At 39.0% G+C, this 19658-nt stretch overlaps 1 protein-coding gene across 1 annotated transcript; it reads left to right on the top strand.

Moving 5' to 3' along the window:
- Window positions 1-556: 556 nt before the first annotated feature.
- On the top strand, window positions 557-19337 carry tspan4b (tetraspanin 4b). Its single transcript, XM_046414797.1, has 8 exons — window positions 557-872; window positions 6097-6166; window positions 6498-6689; window positions 7639-7713; window positions 9766-9861; window positions 10271-10384; window positions 16330-16413; window positions 18266-19337. The coding sequence occupies exons 2-8, from the start codon at window positions 6098-6100 to the stop codon at window positions 18332-18334; spliced, it is 699 nt and encodes a 232-aa protein (XP_046270753.1). The 5' UTR covers window positions 557-872; window position 6097; the 3' UTR covers window positions 18335-19337.
- The last annotated feature ends 321 nt before the right edge of the window (window positions 19338-19658 follow it).

Genomic DNA, 19658 nt, shown 5'->3' with positions numbered 1-19658 from the left:
ACCTTTAACATAATACATGGAAGCACAAGACAACATGGAACATGACACATGGACAGAAATCAAAAGACAAAGCATAACCAAAAACCACCAGGCATGACACTTCTCAGCTTTCCAGTAACTATAATTCAGTAATATAATATGAATACTTTTGGTATATTAAATATATGCTAATACTTTCATTCTTTTATTGAAAGCAAAGTTCAGTGCATGCTTTATAATTTTAAGAAAGTGTTTCTGCACTATGATGTTGCTACTATTAATTAAGTGCAAGATCTTAAGTACTTCTTCCACCTCTGAAGCTGTTTAACTTCCTTTGAAGTAACAGAATCGTGACATTGAGCAGATGGTAGCGTGACCGGAAATGGTGGACCAGTAAATGCACCATTTAGTCAGAAAATGCTATGTAAAAGAACATCACTGAGAAAAAGTAAACAGGAGAGTGGTTCTGGGACAAAGAGAAAAACATGGATAAGTGAAACAGGCAGCAGTATATAGGTGGTTGTATGGAGGAGGGGCCAGTGACTGGAAAAAATGGGAAAGGAAGGAACACAAAGGGGGACGAGCAAGAGTACACACATCTGGAAATAATTGAACAGAGAGAGAGCAAGAAAGGGACACAGGAAGACGCAGTTCTGTTAACAAAAAGGAACAAAATGAAGGATCAAACCTTTCGGTTGGAAAATTACGTAAATTCAATATAAAGTTTAAAATTGGAAAAGAAGACAACTGGGATGGACATAAGAACAGAGGAAAGGGAAAACTCAACTGGTTCAGGGACCGATCTAAAGGCTATCTGAAAAAGACAACAAAGTAAAGTTTGAAGCCGAGGAGTCACAAGTGTGATTGAGATTGAGATTGAGACTCATCTTCAGGTAAAGTTCTTTTGAATTACAGCTGTGACTAAATCTCGACAATAGAAACTTTATTTAAAATTTTTGATAAAGATGTTTGATTGATCCCTTGACTAAACACTTGGCATGTTATAAATCCAGACCATTTCATAATAGTCCCATCATTTCCAACATTTATAGTCACTGATAGAGCAACTTTGCTATCCCTTTGCCCTACCTATTGGAGCAGTGAGCAGTGTTTCCATTTCACAGGAGCCTAATACAGTCTGAATGATTCAGTGTTAGTCAAACCCTCAGGTGTTAGCAGGGAAATGGAGTTACAGCTTTTGAAATAAGTTGAATTTGATTGCAAAATGCATGAAAATGTACATTAATGGTTTAAATATGATTGATATGATATTTGTAAATGATGATTTGAGAGGCATAACACAATGTGTCCTTAATCAGGAGTTAATGGAATGCATCTGGTTTTAAAAGAAAACATGAGATATGTCTGGTTAGTGAAAATCATGCTATGCTAGACTAAATACTAAAGTTACCACTAAAGTCCCTTTGTGTCTTACACTTTACTTTCCACAGGGATTATGTGCAGTTTATCTAGCAAAAAGGACACACCCAAATGGTCTTACACCACACACCTTAGACCATGTGCTACAGATCTTTTAAACAGGCCTCAGTCACTTTGTTCACTAGTCCTCAAAATTGCCATATATTGTAGATTATATGTCCATTGATCAGGGTGGAACACACCTTTAACATGATTTCACTGCTTAACTAATCTTTGTTTTTATGCTACAGTTTAGGAAACTTGCAGCTGCAAATATAGTTTTCAGTGTCAACCAGAGAACCTACTCCTTAATCTCAAAAAACATATATCTTCAAAATATATAGGCAAGGGACAATTTTTTGGTGTTGGATGTGTTTGGCTTTAACTCTGTTTGTAGTAGTGTTAACTGATCATGTCTGAGCAGGCGTTGGTTGCATGCAGGTAAACAATCCGTGCAGAGAGCAAAGGAGGTATATTCATTAATGCAATCTTAGAACCCATGGACTATCATCTGACAAAAACGTACCTACATCACTTTTGTAGATACCACTGGCTACACCGAAAGCCCCAAAACTTTGGCCAATACCCTCAGTGGCTAAATCATTGTCATACAATAGCCGAAGGATTCAGATATAACCTACTCTTCACTATGCTCTGAAACATGGCTCTTTCGGAATTTTGCTGTCCTGGGAGTCAAAACTTTGCTGAGGTCACAGGAAATGTCAGTATAATTTGGTTTTCTTAGCAGGGGAGGGAGCTTCCTTCCTGACAGCAGTTTGACTTCCTGTGTTGGTTCAGTAGTTAGTGTGAGAACAGCTCATGCTATGTTCCATATCTCTTCTGTATTACTTTTAATATCTGCTACAGTTGCCCTTACAATGTACACTACCAGTCAAAAGTTTGGACAGACCCCCTTATTCAATGTTTTTTCTTTATTTTTATTGTTTTCAACATTATATTTATACTGAAGACATTGAAATTACGACAGAACAAATATGGAATTATGTAGTCAACTAAAACATGCTAAATAATCCAGAATATAATTTATATTTTCGATACTTCAGAATTGCCACCTCTTGGTTTGATGACAGCTTTGCACACTCTTGGCATTCTCCAATCAGCCTCATGAGATAGTCGGCTAGAATGGTTTTCCAACAATCTTGAAGGAGCTCCTGGAGGTGTTGAGTACTTGTTGACTGTTTTTCCTCCACTGTCCGGTCCAACTCATCCCAAACCATTTTAACTAGATTTAGATTGGGTAATTGTGGTGGCCAAGTCATTTGATACAGCACTCCATCACTCTGCTTCTTGGACAAATAGCCCTTAAATAATGCAGACTTGTGTTTGGGGTCACTGTCTTGTTGGAAAACAATTACTAAGCACATGCCAGATGGGATGGCATGTTGCTGCAAAATGTCATGCTGGTAAAGTGTGCCCTCAACTTTGACAATTTACACCAACAGTGTCACCAGCAAAGCACCCCCACACCATCACACTTCCTCCTTCATGCTTGGGAACCACACATTCAGGACCCATCCATTCACTCCTTCTCTCTAAGACATAGTGGTTAGAAGCAAAAATCTCAAATTTGGGCTTATCAGATCCAAGGACAGTTTTCCACTGATCTAATGTCCATTCCTTGTGTTTCTTGGCCCAAGCAAGTCCAGCTTCTTTGTCGCAATTTGACCATGAAGGCCTGTCTCATGCAGTCTCCACTCAACAGTGGATGTTGAAATATATCTGCCATTTGAACTCCAAGAAGCATTTATGTGGGCTCTAATCAGAGGGGCTGTAAATTGGCAGTTTCTGAAGCTGGTAATTCTGAAAATGTATCCTGAGCAGCTGAAGTAGCTCTTGGTCTTCCTCTCCTGGGACTGTCTTCATGAGAGACAGTTTCATCATAGTGTTTAATGGTTTTGGCTACTGCACTTTGGGATACATTCTCAAGTTCTTGAGAATTTTTGCAATTGACTGACCTTAGTAATGAGTAAGTAATGATGGACTGTCTTTTCTCTTTGCTTAACTGAGTGGTTTGTTTTTTTTACATAATCTGGATTTGTACAGTAGTTGTAGTAGCACTAATGTGGCTATTGACCCTGTAACCACCCTTCCTCCGCAAAAGACAACTGATGGTCTAAAGCACATTAAGAAGGCAAGAAATTACACAAATCAACTCTTGACAAGGTACACCTGCGAACTGAAAACCATTCCAGAAGACTACCTTGTGAATCTGATGGGAGAATTCCAAGAGTGTGCAAAGCTGTCATTAAAGCTAAATGTGGCTACTTTGAATAGTCTAACATATTCTCAGTTGTTAAAAAGTTTTCTGTTTACTAAATAATTCCATACATGTTATTTCATAGTTTGGATGTCTTCAGTATTAATGTACAATGTTGAAAGTAATAAAGTAAAAACACTGAAGGAAAAGGTGTGTCCATACTTTTGACTGGTAGCGTACATACATTGCACCTTGGACTTTCACCTTCTTGCTCATCTAGATCTGTCACATCTGAATTATTTAAGATTGCATGTATGCAATATTTACCTTGATTGCACAGTTAATGGTTGTTGCGGCTTCTGTCATCTGTCAGTGAGCTCTAACAACAGTTTTGCTGATGTGAAGCAAACATCAATCCTGCAGAAGATTGTGGGTTAGAATAGCCACAAAAGTATGCAGGTTTAGACCATACTCTTAAATTAAGACAAATGAAACTTCCAGTGTGAACATGCTCATATATATGCAAACATGTGAACAAATATGTACCCATAACCTGTTCTGAAAAAAAGTCAAGCGGAACAGCATCAAGATTATGGCATAGTCCCACTCACATTATAATAAATTCTTGATTGGCCTCCTATTGGAGTGATCCTTAGTTTTAAGATATAGTTGTTTATTTCATTTGTAATTTTCTTAGCCTTTTGGTTTCGTAGAGAAGATATGCCTCAGGACTTTTCATAGCCATTTGTTTTGTCACTCTGCCCAGAGGTAATACCTTGCTGCCTTATTATACACTGCTCAAAAAAATAAAGGGAACACTAAAATAACACATCCTAGATCTGAATGAATGAAATACTCTTATTAAATACTTTGTTCTTTACAAAGTTGAATGTGCTGACAACAAAATCACACTAAAATTATCAATGGAAATCAAAATTATTAACCCATGGAGGTCTGGATTTGGAGTCACACTCAAAATTAAAGCGAAGAAACACACTATAGTCTGATCCAACTTTGATGTAATGTCCTTAAAACAAGTCAAAATGAGGCTCAGTAGTGTGTGTGGCCTCCATGTGCCTGCATGACCTCCCTACAACGCCTGGCCATGCTCCTGATGAGGTGGCGGATGGTCTCCTGGGGGATCTTCTCCCAGACCTGGACTAAAGCATCCGCCAACTCCTGGACAGTCTGTGGTGCAACGTGGCGCTGGTGGATGGAGCGAGACATGATGTCCCAGATGTGCTCAATTGGATTCAGGTCTGGGGAACGGGCGGGCCAGTCCATAGCATCAATGCTTTCGTCTTACAGGAACTGCTAACACACTCCAGCCACATGAGGTCTAGCATTGTATTGCATTAGGAGGAACCCAGGGCCAACTGCACCAGCATAAGCTCTCACAAGGGGTCTGAGGATCTCATCTTGGTACCTAATGGCAGTCAGGCTACCTCTGGCGAGCACATGGAGGGCTGTGCGGCCCCCCAAAGAAATGCCACCCCACACCATTACTGACCCACTGCCAAACCGGTCATGCTGGAGGATGTGGCAGACTGCAGTACGTTCTCCACGACATCTCCAGACTCTGTCACGTCTGTCACATGTGCTCAGTGTGAACCTGCTTTCATCTGTTAAGAGCACAGGGCGCCAGTGGCAAATTTGCCAATCTTGTCCTCTGGCAAATGCCAAACGTCCTGCACGGTGTTGGGCTGTAAGCACAACCCCCACCTGTGGACGCCGGGCCCTCATACCACCCTCATGGAATCTGTTTCTGACTGCTTGAGCAGACACGTGCACATTTGTGGCCTGCTGGAGGTCATTTTGCAGGGCTCTGGCAGTGCTCCTCCTGGTCCTCCTTGCACAAAGGCGGAGGTAGCGGTCCTGCAGCTGAGTTGTTGCCCTCCTATAGCCTCCTCCACATCTCCTGATGTGCTGGCCTGTCTCCTGGTAGCGCCTCCATGCTCTGGACGCTACGCTGACAGACACAGCAAACCTTCTTGCCACAGCTCGCATTAATGTGCCATCCTGGATGAGCTGCACTACCTGAGCCACTTGTGTGGGTTGCAGACTCCGTCTCATCCGTCTCATCTCACCACCAACATTCAAAAGTGACCAAAACATCAGCCAGAAAGCATAGGAACTGAGAAGTGGTCTGTGGTCACCACCTGCAGAACCACTCCTTTATTGGGAGTGTCTTGCTAATTGCCTATAATTTCCACCTGTTGTCTATTCCATTTGCGCAACAGCATGTGAAATTGATTGTCAGTCAGTGTTGCTTCCTAAGTGGACACTTTGATTTCACGGAAGTGTGATTGACTTGGAGTTACATTGTGTTGTTTAAGTGTTCCCTTTATTTTTTTGAGCAGTGTAATACGGTCTGCTGATATTACGCCCTGCTCTGCGTCTGCGTCCTGCCTGAGCCCAATCCTGACAAACTGAAGCACTGTTTTAACTCTTATTCTTCTGTTTCCTTCATTCTTTTGCAGGATGTCATTGTCTCCAAGGTGTCTGTGCTGTGTGAAATATTTGATGTTTGTTTTCAACCTGATCTTCTGGGTTAGTGTTTACACAAATCATTTACAAGATGGTGTGAAATTATTTTTTGTTTAGTTGCATATTCAAAATAATAAAAAACAGGAGATTTCTCAGTGGCCTCTGCTAAATTACCTTTTCTCAAATGAAAGAGTAAAGTAAAGTTTAATGGTCACTGCATGCTTCTGATATGATTTAACGTTCCCCAAGTTCCACAGACATACCAGTTCAGTACCTTATATCGCATTTATTCATTCATAATATGGGATTTCCAACTCCTTAACTGAAGCATAATTTTAAGGACAATACATGATTAATTCTGCAATTTGATACTGTCATTACCTTTCCTGAAAAGCTAGGAGGATGCGGATTGTTTGGAGTTGGAGTCTGGCTGTCCTTCACGCAGGCAGAGTTTTCTTCTCTTCCCCTGTCCTTTCCATCCCTCTCAGCTGCCAATCTGCTGCTAGTTGCTGGTGGCATTACCATGGTGACCGGCTTCCTGGGTTGTCTTGGAGCACTGAAGGAGCAACGCTGCCTGTTGTTTTTGGTTAGTGGCTCATATCATCACACTGTTTGCACTACATGTATATATGTATTTATCTTACTATTATTTGTTATTTTGTATTTTGTATGGTGCACAGGAGAGTCAAATTCCATGTATGGTCACACGTACTTGGCAAATAAAGCTGATTCTGATTCTGATGTTAGTGAAGCTGCAACTCAGTGTCGTAAAGGCTTTGCACTCCCACTCTATTGCCAGTGCGTTCATCCCTTGCTTGACTGTGCAGCACTGAAAAAAACTTTGATGCCCACACTCACTTTCTCAACTTGAGAAAAAACTGGATTGAAACTGGACAACTGGCTACCCATTTTTCTTGAATTCTTCTTCAAGTACTGTACTTTGGGCTTGGATCATGTGTCGCTGATAGAGCGAAAAGGAGTTGGACACATCTAAATGCTCTTGTGCCACAAACTTTAGACCATATGCTAGTTTCCAAATTTATTAGATTCATGCGTTGTCTCTAATAATTTACTGTTTCTCAAATAAAAGGGTTGTAGGCTACACATTTTAATGCTCACTACATGCTTCTGATATGATTTAACATCTTCCATCCTAGCATGTCATTTACCTGGGACTGCCTAACTAACTAACTGAAGACATGTGGCTGTTTTTAACTATTTTGGATGTTTTGGGGTTTTTTGAAAATAAAATTAAATGATATGTTACAGGCATGAACACTAAACAGAAAAGAAATCAATGAAACACATGCAGTTTGTGATCTGTGTAAATGGAATGACTGCAGAGATTGGCCTGGACTGAAATTGGATTTCCAACTTAAATAATTATAGCAGTGTGCCCATGCTGGGCATGATTTAGACCATGTTCAGATATTCTGATCTTGATGCAGTTAACATGTCAGTGGGTATAATCTGTATATGTACTCTAGAATGTGCACTAGAATGTCAGTCTCCTGCTGCTTTTCTTTGTCCTGCAGTTCTTTGTGATCCTTCTACTCCTGGTTCTGACAGAGGTGACTCTAATGTTGGTTATACACATGTTCCGTGACAAGGTAAGCTTTCGCACACCCCAACTTCTAACAGTCAAATAAAATAAAAGAGAAAAAAGATTTTAGTTAAAGATATTTTTTTAAAAAGGCGATATGATGTACAGTATAAGAGAATGTAATAAAGAGAATATAAAAAAAATGTGATGTGCTGTGGAACAGACATGGGCATGGGTATGTTATGGTGTGTCAGTTGGAATTTTCTTTGCACAGTCTATTCTGCAGATTAAACTTGTGGGTGCCAATTTTATCAAATAGATCAGAGCCATAACTATATATCCAGCACAGCTGTAGTTACAGATAGGTCATTGTCCATTGTCCCTTTTCTTGTTGAAAATGCATTAAAAATTAAAAACAGTGTCATGGTTTGGAGTTTCTGTTTAATTAGTTCTTGTTTTATTTTGTCGTTTTATCCTTGTGTCTTATTTCCTTTACGTTTGCTGTCTTTTCCCACCATTTGTATTAACCTAATAAGTTTCACATGTGTCTTGTTTTCCCCTCCCTGGTTTATTTTTGATTTAGTTTTTGTGCCTCCTCATAAATTTGTGAAATCATTCCTTCCTGTCGCCATCAAACTACTCAGCACTGTGACGGACACACTCATTTTATATATACAATGTATATATTGTTTTTACACATGTACATACCTGTATTTTTACATTTTTTAAAAATTTTGAACACGTGTAAATACCTGTACTTTTAGATTTTAGATTTATACTTATCTTGTTTTGTTTATCCTATTTTTATACCTTTCACTTTTCTTTCTTGGTCGGGAATACTGCAAGTGCAATGTCTGTACGAAAAAGAATTTCCCTTTGGGGATAAATAGAGGAATTCTGATTCTGATTCTGATTCTGAAATACTAAATACGCATGGGAAGGAAACCAAACAAGACACAAGTGACAGTAATCAGGGTGATGCAAAGGGTGGGGAAAAGACAAAGGCAGAGTTGTAAAGGAAAAGAACACACAAGAACAGTAAACTACAAAATGTGTGGCTGTGGTTCTGGAGGTCCACCAGTTGGAAGGTCGGTGGTTCAAGTCTACATGTTGAAATGTCCTTGGACCAGACACAGAATCCCAAATTGCTCCCAAAGGCTCTTTCACTGGTATGTAAATGCCACTGATGAGCAGGTGGCACCTTGCATGGTATCATGCTACCAGTGTAGCCAGCCAGCATTTGTGTGAATAGGTAACGCTGGCAAGTGCTTTGAGTGGCAGACTAGAAGGGCACTATATAAGCATAATCCATTTGCCATTTAAAATAAAAACGAGAACTGAACTGAAACTCCAAACTCTGTGAGTACAGAATGTCATACTTTGTTGATATGCATTAACATGTCACATTTTTAAATCATACTGTATCCAGTTTTCTTAAAAATGCCATCACAAAAATGATGTGACTGCATCAAGAGTGAGACAGTGGCTGAGTGTAAAAAAGCTCAGCTGACATCAAGCCAGACAGTAAAAAAGCCCAGTTTTTTGCAACAACTTATCCAGCCAGCTAATTAATTACCTGCTAGTTAATTACCTGAAGTTGTTGATGCCTCACTTGAAATTTCATCATTCATGGTTGATTTAACTTAGCTACAGGTGAACTAACAGCTTCCCCTATTGCAAGGGAATTTTAGGCTATCAAACATGATACACTCTGCATCATTTAGACATATTTTGTGTTTGATCAGGTTTTTCCTCAGGTTAGATGTGATGCTTTGGCCAGCTTTGCATTTCATATTACAAATATTGCAGCAAGTGGTGTCTGTGTTGAGCTTTTCAAAGTGTAACCATACTTGTGACCTTGTTTGGCTTCTCATTACCCTGAGTCAGCATAACTTGAACAAACTGCAGCATTCACGTTGTCTTATTTCTCCCTTATTTAGCTGACATGAATGACTACTCAGTAGTACCAAAGTAGTCAGTTCGGTACCCTTAAAAGCACTGAGTACGGTATCCAAACCTACTCAAGGCCCAGTGACCCTACAAAGTGTAAGTATAGTTTAGTGGAAGAGATTATTGATGGATTAACAATAACTGTCTTTGTTTTTTTCTCTTTTGCTAGCTGGATTCCAAAGCACAAGGTGAATTAAAGGAAGGTATGAAGATTTATAAATCAGAACCAGGACTGAAAAAATCCTGGGATAGTGTCCAGAAAATGGTGAGCACTCTTACCAAAAAAATCCATTACTTCTTACACTGCATAAGAATATGTTAGAGACTGTAGAATACACTACACTACACAGTACATTACACTATACAAACACTGAGCCGATATTTTCCCAATCGGCAATAGGTCGCAATCTGTTCTATAAAATTGAAGACACAGAATAAATAGAATAATAACTATTAGTAATAATTAGGTTCCATATAACACATATCAGTGTACATGCTGTGTAGTCTTTTGGCAGCTGTTTGCATTGTATTACCTGTGTCTGACTGCTTTCAGCTGTGCAACTGCTGTGATGGTTCAATACAAATACATAACCCATTACAGCAGCATATAGATGTTTTATATAGTTAAGTGGTGTTTTACTCTACTTTTTGTATTTTACTGTCTCTTATCCAAGTTCAAATGCTGTGGAGTAACTAACAAAACAGACTGGTATGATGTGCTGAATGGAACGCTGCCGTCATCCTGCTGCTCTGTTGGAACAAACCAGTGTGATGAAGGATGGAGTGAGGTTGGTTTGCTGTTCAATTACACAAGGGGATTTTGATGCACTGAGAGTCTAGAGGAGTGAAAATTCTGTTTTCAGTTTGCTAATTTTTCAAATGAAATATAGATTTGCATCATGCCTAAGTGTGTCTGAATGGCTTCACATGTGATGATAATATCCATACAGTGGCCATTTTTCTCTTATGACACACTCAGAATGGAAAGGTCAAATGCTGGGATATTCATACTGCTGTGGTCTTGATTGCAAGTCATATAAACGCAGAGAGGTACTTATGTGCAGTCTCAGTTAAAGCAGGTATAGACCATACTCTTTAGTTTGGCCTACAGAGAGACCCAACATTCCCCTATGAGCAAGCACTTGGCGATGGTGGCAAGGAAAAACTTGCCACTTATAATCCAGAAACCTTAGAGACATGGACATCGGACATGCATATGTACATAAGGAGAGTTAGAGGAGGAGAGGAAAGTGTTGTGTGAAAGTGTACACCAGTAGGAGCAAATTGGTTATTGGCAGAATAATCAATGATTATTGTTAATAATCATTAACGCAAAATCAGTGTATGCTTTATACACATAAAAATCGGGGCACCACCCTGTCACCAGGGACCAATAGCCAAATTAATTAATAGGAAATAACAGTCTCTTAAAATTATGAAGGATGATTCCGAGCTCTGACTGTCATGAATTCAGCTGTTATTACAAGAACATACACAATAACCACAGACAACGACAGGTTAAACTAAAACAGGATTTATTAACCAGCAACAACCATCCATAGATAAGTATCACTTTGTAATAAACACTATTATAATCTAAGTTTATCAACACACATTAACTATTAACTAGGGATTAACTAGGAACACAGGTACAGCAGCAAGAGTATATCTATACATGGGTATATGTGTGTGTGTGTGTGTGTGTGTGTGTGAGAGAGAGAGAGAGAGAGATAGCGGTGGAGACCAGGATGGCAGAGGGATGTCACGGGGGGCGTGTCCCTCGAAGCCAAGATACCGGGTCGTCGCGTGAGTGACGTCAGCAAGACCAAGATGGCGATAAAGTGGCACGCAGGACGTGCAGCTCAGAGCCAAGATGGCCATTGCCCACATAATGTGGCTGACGTGGCAAACAAAGACTACAAAGGCAAAGATCCTCGAGTGTCACGTGTCTCGTGAGGAGATTTGTGATCGCGTGCTCGGACTCATGCCCATGTAAAAATTTGAGGGAGAGATAAAGATAGAAGAGGAACTTAAAGAATTAAGAACCCAGCAAAGATCACCACTTCAGTTCTTTTGAGTCTCACACTATCACCACACAATAGCGGAGTCAGTAAACCGGAGTTTATCTGCTCAGATATTGGTCTTTTAACCGGTGACGTGCAAGCTCACAGAACTGATGGATTTGAGTGATCGGTAACAAAAATTAAATGAGTGCGGCTCTTACAAGCAAAAGTCACACAGGAACTCTTTATTAAATGATTGCAGCACATATAAACGAGAGTCACACGTTAGCAACTCTATCTTAATGCTGGTAACAAAAATTAAATGATTGCAGCACATATAAGTCAAAGAAAATCATGTGTAAATAACCCTACTTTACACTGTCTCTGCCTTAATAATGCGTCTGCCTTAATAATGCCTTAATAATGCCCAGACATAAGCCTCTTACTGTGAGTTGCTCCGGTCCTTCGGAGTTGGAAAATTAATAATCAATTTAAACATTCGCCGCATTGTCCTCAGCGGGGTGCTGGCGGTCTGTTGTTTCACTCCTTTGGCGATGCGGCGTCTCACTGTGTGTTCCTCGGTGGCAGCGAGGAAAAATCACTGATGAAGAAAAAAATCTAACTTTGTTTCGTCCTTAAACAAAGTCAGCACGCAGCTTGTTAACATGCGATCAGCTGATTGCAGCGATCCACGTCGGCAGAAGAAAAAAAGGAAAAGTTACAAAAAAACGCAGAAGTCTGTTTCTCGGCCTGCGAGTTTAAGAACTGTGACCTAGGATTTTATAGTGATGATAATAATCAAACGTTTGACTGTTGCTCCCTTTCGGCGAGCTGGACACCTCGGAGAGCCTGGAGCAGCTCTTACTGTCACAGCAAGCACAGGGAAAAAGCAAAGACTGAGGGTCGCAGTGACCTTTTATTACCTGAGTGACGTCACCAACCCTGTGGAGATGGCTGGCACACAGCCAATGTCCGTGCGGTTCTGAGTTTGAATTCAGGATTTATGACTAGGTGTACGTCATGGGTGGGGGTCTCTAACGGTTTGTCACTCTAGCTCAGGTCTCTTGGGTTACATGTAGGCCTCTCTATTGTTCTTCAGAGCACATGGCCAGAGATCCCAACAAAAGCTTGGTGCATCATGGGAGATCCCCCAGTCTAAACCTATTGCAGCATAACTAGGGTTATCCTAGGTCAGCCATAACTGTAAGCTTTATCAAAAAGGGAAGTTTTACGCTCTGAAGCTCTCTGAAATGTAGATTGGGTATGTGTCTTGTGGACCGAAATCGGAAGATGGTTTCAAAGGCTCTGGTTCCCATTCTACTTTGGGAGACTCCAGAGACCATACGTTAGAAGTTCAGTACCTGGGGGCATAGAGTTCCAGTTAGATAATAGGATACTATGAGCTCTTTAAGATATAACAGTGCCTGACCATTCAGGGCTTTATATGTGAGGAGCACAATTTTAAATTCTATTCTGGCAGCCAGTGCAGAGAAGTCTCTAATACGAGTTCTTGTAAGTACACATTCAGCAGCATGTTGTATTAGCTGGAGAGTCTTTAGAGACCTTTTGGGGCAGCTTGATAACAGAGAGTTGCAGTAGTCCAGCCTTTAAGTAAGAAATGTGTGGACTAATTATTCTGCATCTTTCTGAGAAATAATGTGGCTATCTTAGATAGATAGATAGATAGATAGATAGACAGATAGACAGACAGATAGATAGATACTTTATTAATCCCGAGGGAAATTCAAGAAATTTTCTGCAATGTTGTGGAAGTGAAAAAAGGCAGTCCTTGAAAGTTGTGCTATGTGTGAGTTAAAGGACATATCGTGATCAAAGTTAAATCCTAGATTCCTTATGGTTGGGCTGGAGGCCAAGGTAAGGCCATCCAGGATAACTATATCACTAAATAAATTGTTTCTGAGATGTTAAGAGTCCAGCACAATAACTTGGGGAGCTCCAAGTCTAACTTTAGCGTGTATGGAGGATTCATTGTTAACATGACCAAAGTGAGACTGATCTGATAAATAAGACTGAAACCAGCTTAATACAGAGTACAGATATACCGGGCTTCCTATATAATTTAAGACTAACTTTCTAGATCAAGTTTTTATGCGTTTTACATTAATTTGCTGATGCTCAGAGTTATACCATGACACTAATCTCTTTTGCTTACGCCTCTCCTCGCCCCAGCACTACTAGATAGTACTTGCAATGCAAGTCGTGCTCCACACAAGGAACAAGACTTATTCACAAATAAAAGTCAAAGACATGTTGCTTCCAATATCAAAACTACCCCATTTCATTGAAAGCTCACAAGGCTCACAAACTCTTTCACTCATTCACACACAAAACAAATATGTTGTTAATTTTTTTAAATATGTTTGTCATACCTCGGGTTTGTCAATTAATTAATCCATGATTGATAGCTGTCCTAGTAATTTCACGCCAGGAGTTTGACTTGTAGTGAGGTGAGGAGTCAGGCCTTTTTATTTTACACCACTCAACCTACAAAAATATGTGTTAACAAACTTAAAAATGATCTACAAACACTAACTTTATGCATTAGTAGCACAACTGTCAGGACTGAGCCTATCCAGAAACACCACAAATTTTGTCTTCATTTATCACATCTTCTCTATTATATCTAGCTGTGTGCTCCTTACTAAAATTTTCTGTACTTAGCTAGTAGTAATACTATATTATGCTACCCATGTATTCCACAAATTACATCAAACTTTCTTTATGTACTTTACATTATATTACATAGAGACACAGAGAGGTTAACCTATGCAAATAAACTGAATATATAATTGATAATCATGAGTTTTCACAATTTCTCATACCAATGAACTATTTTCTACCACGTACATAATTTGATTCATGTATATGATAAACACTTCTCTCTTGAGGATCTAGTAGTGATTATAGCCTAATTGTCTAGATTAGATAAGTAACTGCTTTGTTGTTGGTTTTTTTTTGTTTTTGTTTGTTTGTTTTGTTTTTTAAATTGTGGACATACAAAGTACTCAGTGAAACTAGAAGTGTTGAAATTCTTTTTATCCATAACAGCAGTTTCCCTGTATACTTGTCCACCGGCCAGTCTTTGAATATTGCAATGACACGTGTCTCGGGTTCCCATGGACAGTGTCTGGACCTCCTCGTGTGGTCCTGCTTGACAATGACGACTGCTTGACCACCTGTTATATTTCTACATTATTATTATACTACTACTACTATCATCATTGTTATTGTTAATACTGTCATTGTCATTCCAATACTCTCTGTTGTTGTGCATCTGTCTATGTACCCTCTCTCTCTCTCTATCTATCTTCTCTCTCACAACTGGTCAAGGCAGATGGCTGCCCACATTGAGGCAGTATCTGCTGCGAGGTTTTTGCCTTCTGAAAGGATGTTTTTCCTCGCCACTATCGCCAAGTGCTCATCTGGGTTTTGTTGGGTCTCTCCGTACCAAAAATCAGATTGAAGAGTTTGGTCTAGATCTGCTCAAATTGATTTGGCACTATATAAATAAACTGAATTGAAATTAAATTGAATTGTTGCTGTCGCAGTGTTTTGGTCTGTTTGGGCAGAGTGAGAGTGTGCGACATGTCAGAAGCATGAGAGTTGGCAACCCTAAGTACACGTTGAGCTGTTAAAAACATGGAATAGAATCAAACATCCCTTGAATTCTTCATGTGTAAATTCAGATTTTTTTGAGAGAGTTGTGGAGCTTCAAAAGAGTTTGCACAAAGCACTGATGTTGACCTTGTCACTAACTGTTTAAGCCAAATGGCAGCAATGTGTTTTATCAATTTACATTCACACACTGCGACTGCAACTTTATGGAGAATTCCAATTTATTATAGCTTGGGTCATTTTTCTATATTAATAGCATTGTTCTCACAGTTTTTCCTTGCCACTGTCTGCTTGCTCTGGGTCTCTGTAAAGCCTCTAGAGACAATTTTGATTGTATAAGGTGCTATATAAATAAATTGAAATTGAAACAACTGACATCTTCAGTCAGATGATCAGATATACACTGGAAACAAGCCAGATTATCTATACCACTTTATTTCAGTTAGTACTCAGTCAGACTGAGAATGAGTGCACCTGAAATGCTAATAATCACATATTGCACAAGAAAACTGTGTGCACAAAAGTACATTTAAGCACAAGTCAAATTTGAAGCAGGAAGTTTGTCTACAAACTAAGAGGGATCTTTAGAGTTGTAGTATGGGGAATAATTTGACTCTTTGTACTGTTCTTTGTTTTCACACAAAGAGTTAAAGCAAGGCATCTGGACTTGTGAAGTACACTCATATTCTTTGAGTGAATATGACCTGGATGACTGAGAATCTCCACAGACATGTTCTTTGTTTTATTTCCAAATTTAGCTTGGCTAACAAAAAATCTATTGTTTGTCTATTGCTGTATTCTCAGACCTCAGCAACAAATCTGAGTAAAATGTCATTTTGCTCACAGGAATGATGGCCATAACAGCTGTATGACTAAAGTTGTCATACTAAACTGGAATTTTCTTTTAAATGGTTTCTGAGATGATTACCTCAGTGCATTTGTTGGTATATTCTATTTGCCCATTAATCAATATCATATCAAAAAATATCATGCAAATATCTATGTGAAGCTAATCTGTTACTGATATCTAAGTGAGCTTTCTTACCCCATTCCTGCCCTCCCTTAAACACACTGTCTCTGTTTGTCTTCTGCAGCCATGTTATCAAAAGGCCAGGCAGTGGCTTCTAGACAACATCCCCTCAGTCCTGGTGTTTGGAGTGTGTATTGGTGTTGTGCAGGTATTTTTTTTTCATCATATCTATCTATCTATCTATCTATCTATCTATCTATCTATCTATCTATCTATCTATCCTGTAAGGAATTATGTAGTAAACAAAAAATTGTTAAAGAATCTACAATAAGTTTTATATTTTAGATTGTCCAAAGTAGCCACATTTAGCTTTGATAACTTTGCACACTCTTGGCATTCTCTCATCAGATTCACGAAGGAGTCCCTTTGAATGGTTTTCACTTCACACCTGTGAATTGAAAACCATTCAGAGAGACTCCTCAAGAGTGAATTTGTGCCATCTTTTGCATTCTTAATTTGCTTTAGACCATTTGTTCTGTACAAATCCATATAATGGCAAGAAACATTCATTCCCATGTATACCCAAGTGCAGTTGCCAAAACCATCAAACGCTATGATGAAACTGGCTCTCATGAGGACTGTCCCAGGAAAGGAAGACCAAGAGCTACCTCCACTGCTGAGGATATATTTGTGAGAATTACCAGCTACAGAAACTGCCAATTTACAGCACCTCACATTAGAGCCCACATGAATGCTACTGGCATATTTCAACATCCACTGTTCAGAGGAGACTGTGTGAGTCAGGCCTTCATGGTCGAATTGTAGCAAAGAAGCCATTACTGTGGAAGAACAACAAGCAGAAGAGGCTTCCTTGGACCAAGAAACACAAAGAATGCTCATTAGGTCAGTTGAAAACTGTCCTTTGGTCTGTCCAAATTTTAAATTTTTGGTTTTTTTTGGCTCTCTTTGGTTCTGACCACCATGTCTTTTTTAGATGTAGAGAGGGTGAATAGACAGTTCCTGAATGTATGGTTCCCACTGTGAAGCGTGGAGGAAGTGTGGTGGTGTGGGGGTGCTTTGCTTGTGACATTGTTGGCAACTTAGTCATACTTAATCAGCATGGCTAACACAGAATTTTGCAGCAACATGCCATCCCATCTGGTTTGTGCTTAGTGGGACCATCATTTGACCCCAAGCACACCTCTAGGTTATGTAAGGGCTATTTGTCCAAGAAGAAGAGTGATGGAGTGCTGCATCAGATGACCTGGCCTCCACTATTGTCCAATCTAAATCCAGTTGAAATGGTTTGGGATGAGTTGGACCAGAGAGTGAAGAAAAAGGAGTCAACAAGTCCTCAACATCTCTGGGAAAACCATTCCAGGTGACTACTACTACATGAGGCTGATAGAGAGAATGCCAAGGGTGTGCAAAGCTTTCATCAAAGCAAACGGTGGCTACTTTGAAGAATTGAAAATATAAAACATATTTTGGGTTATCTAACATGTTTTTGTTTACTACATAATTCCACACATGTTCCTTCATAGTTTGGATGTCTTCGGTATTAATGTACAATGTTGAAAATAACAAAAATAAAGAAAAACCACTGAAGGAGAAGGTGTGTCCAAACTTTAAACTGGTAGTGCATGTTTTGCTTTGTTAAAAATGGAAAATAAAAAATTGTTGTTTTCTGGTTAAAGTTTATTGATTTCATAAAAGTAACACACTATAGTTCTCATATATAAAGCATAAGCATAAGGAAACTATATATGTAGTGTTACCTTCAGTTTAGTGATCAAATAGGTTTTGTGACTCTGAGTGGGTTTTAATTTTTTTTGTTATGGAAAGTATACATAAAATAATTTAGTCATGATTTTTGTATTTGTGAGATAATCTACATTTAATGAATTATTACTTTTTAAATATTACTTTTTGGAGGAACCTCTGAAAAAGATTCTGTGAGGAAATGGCTGTTCGAAAAGTAATTAGAGCTGTTGCTAAGTTTTTAATCTCTGGCGAGTTATCATTTCAGTTGACATTTACACCTTCTCTGCTTCTGTCAGATCTTGGCCCTGGTATTCTCCATGCTGATGTACTGTCAAATTCTGTGCGCTGAGAAGCACTTGGACTGACTACTGACCAGCTCTTCGGTGACGTGTAATGGAAAGATTTACCACAAACTCCTCTTGAATTTCAGCATACCCCCAATCCAGACCATAGCACCAAAATGCTACTTTGACTTTCAGACCTGAAAATGGTGACTCTGAGACCTTTGAGGCTAGAGACATTGGCTGACAAATTCCTCACTCTCTAATTAAAATGATCAGTGGGTGCAAGACACACTGGTAATATGGACAAAGCCAGCAGTAACAACATAAATGTAATATCATTGAACATCATAGATTAATACTGTATCATATCAGATCAGTAAGGTTTAATAATAAGGATTAAACCACTACAATCCAGCAGCCTCGATATTAAACAAGTTAAACTTCCATTGTTGCAACAGTATCATCTCAAAATCCAAGAAAAAAGGCATATATATGTATGTATACTTATTTTACAGTACAGGGATTTGATTCTCAGGACCCAAAGAAAAATTTACTTTACTTGATCATTCATAATTTCATTATTTGGATTTCATTATCCATCCAGAATGTCAAAGGAGAAGAGAGTCGTTACTCCTTAACTTTCTAACCTGCTGGCTCAGTTTGTCTGGCAAGTACTATAGTCGCAAGAAATGCCTTTGAAAAGTAAAAAAGAAGAAATGTTAAAAAAAAAAAAACTTATTTACATTTGTTAATTTTTAGTCCTGTATACTACTCCTGTGAAACACAAGCACTTGGAACATTACAGCTTCATAGGGCCATTATTTAAATATATCTAATCTGAAATACTTAACAATACTCTGATTTAAAAATATTGTGACCATGGTATTTCTCTGTCTTTCTTTATCATCCCTAACTGCCACACAAGTTTATCCAATTTTATCTTTTTTAGTGGAACATATACTGCAGCATATGTGTATGATTTCATTTGATGGTGGTACTGTTCCAGTATGTCCTATACTCATTACTGGGGCACAAACCAATCTAATAAAGTAAATCTAATAAAAAGGTCTCTTACCAACTAAAAGCAACTTAAAGGTCTTTTATTTTTATGGGCAAAAAGCTGTTCTGGTCTTGTTCTTATCAGTTTCAACTAGATAAACCTTTCCAGAATGCTCTCTTTTGTCATGTAGGTCTGGCAGATCCAAACTACAATCAACAACTGAACATTTCTTCCTTCACTTACAGATTTTCACATCTAAACGCATTTTTCTGAAACTATTGTCACTCAAACTTCTAATACAAAACTGAAAACACTGCATTCAAAACCATGTTCTCTCCTTTCAAACCTGATTCTTTCACCAAAACAACAGCTACAGTGGTATGAAAAAGTTTGGGCACCCCTGAT

Source organism: Scatophagus argus, chromosome 16, assembly GCF_020382885.2.
Source record: "Scatophagus argus isolate fScaArg1 chromosome 16, fScaArg1.pri, whole genome shotgun sequence".
Lineage (NCBI taxonomy): Eukaryota > Metazoa > Chordata > Actinopteri > Scatophagidae > Scatophagus > Scatophagus argus.
This window is presented reverse-complemented; position numbering and strand designations above follow the sequence as displayed.

Excerpts from the sequence above, each read along its gene's own strand:
- tspan4b (XM_046414797.1), top strand. The coding sequence starts at position 6,098 with ATGTCATTGTCTCCAAGGTGTCTGTGCTGTGTGAAATATTTGATGTTT. Across the intron at positions 6,167-6,497 it reads TTTTCAACCTGATCTTCTGG|CTAGGAGGATGCGGATTGTT; the intron begins GTTAGTGTTTAC and ends TTTCCTGAAAAG. Across the intron at positions 16,414-18,265 it reads TGTGTATTGGTGTTGTGCAG|ATCTTGGCCCTGGTATTCTC; the intron begins GTATTTTTTTTT and ends TGCTTCTGTCAG.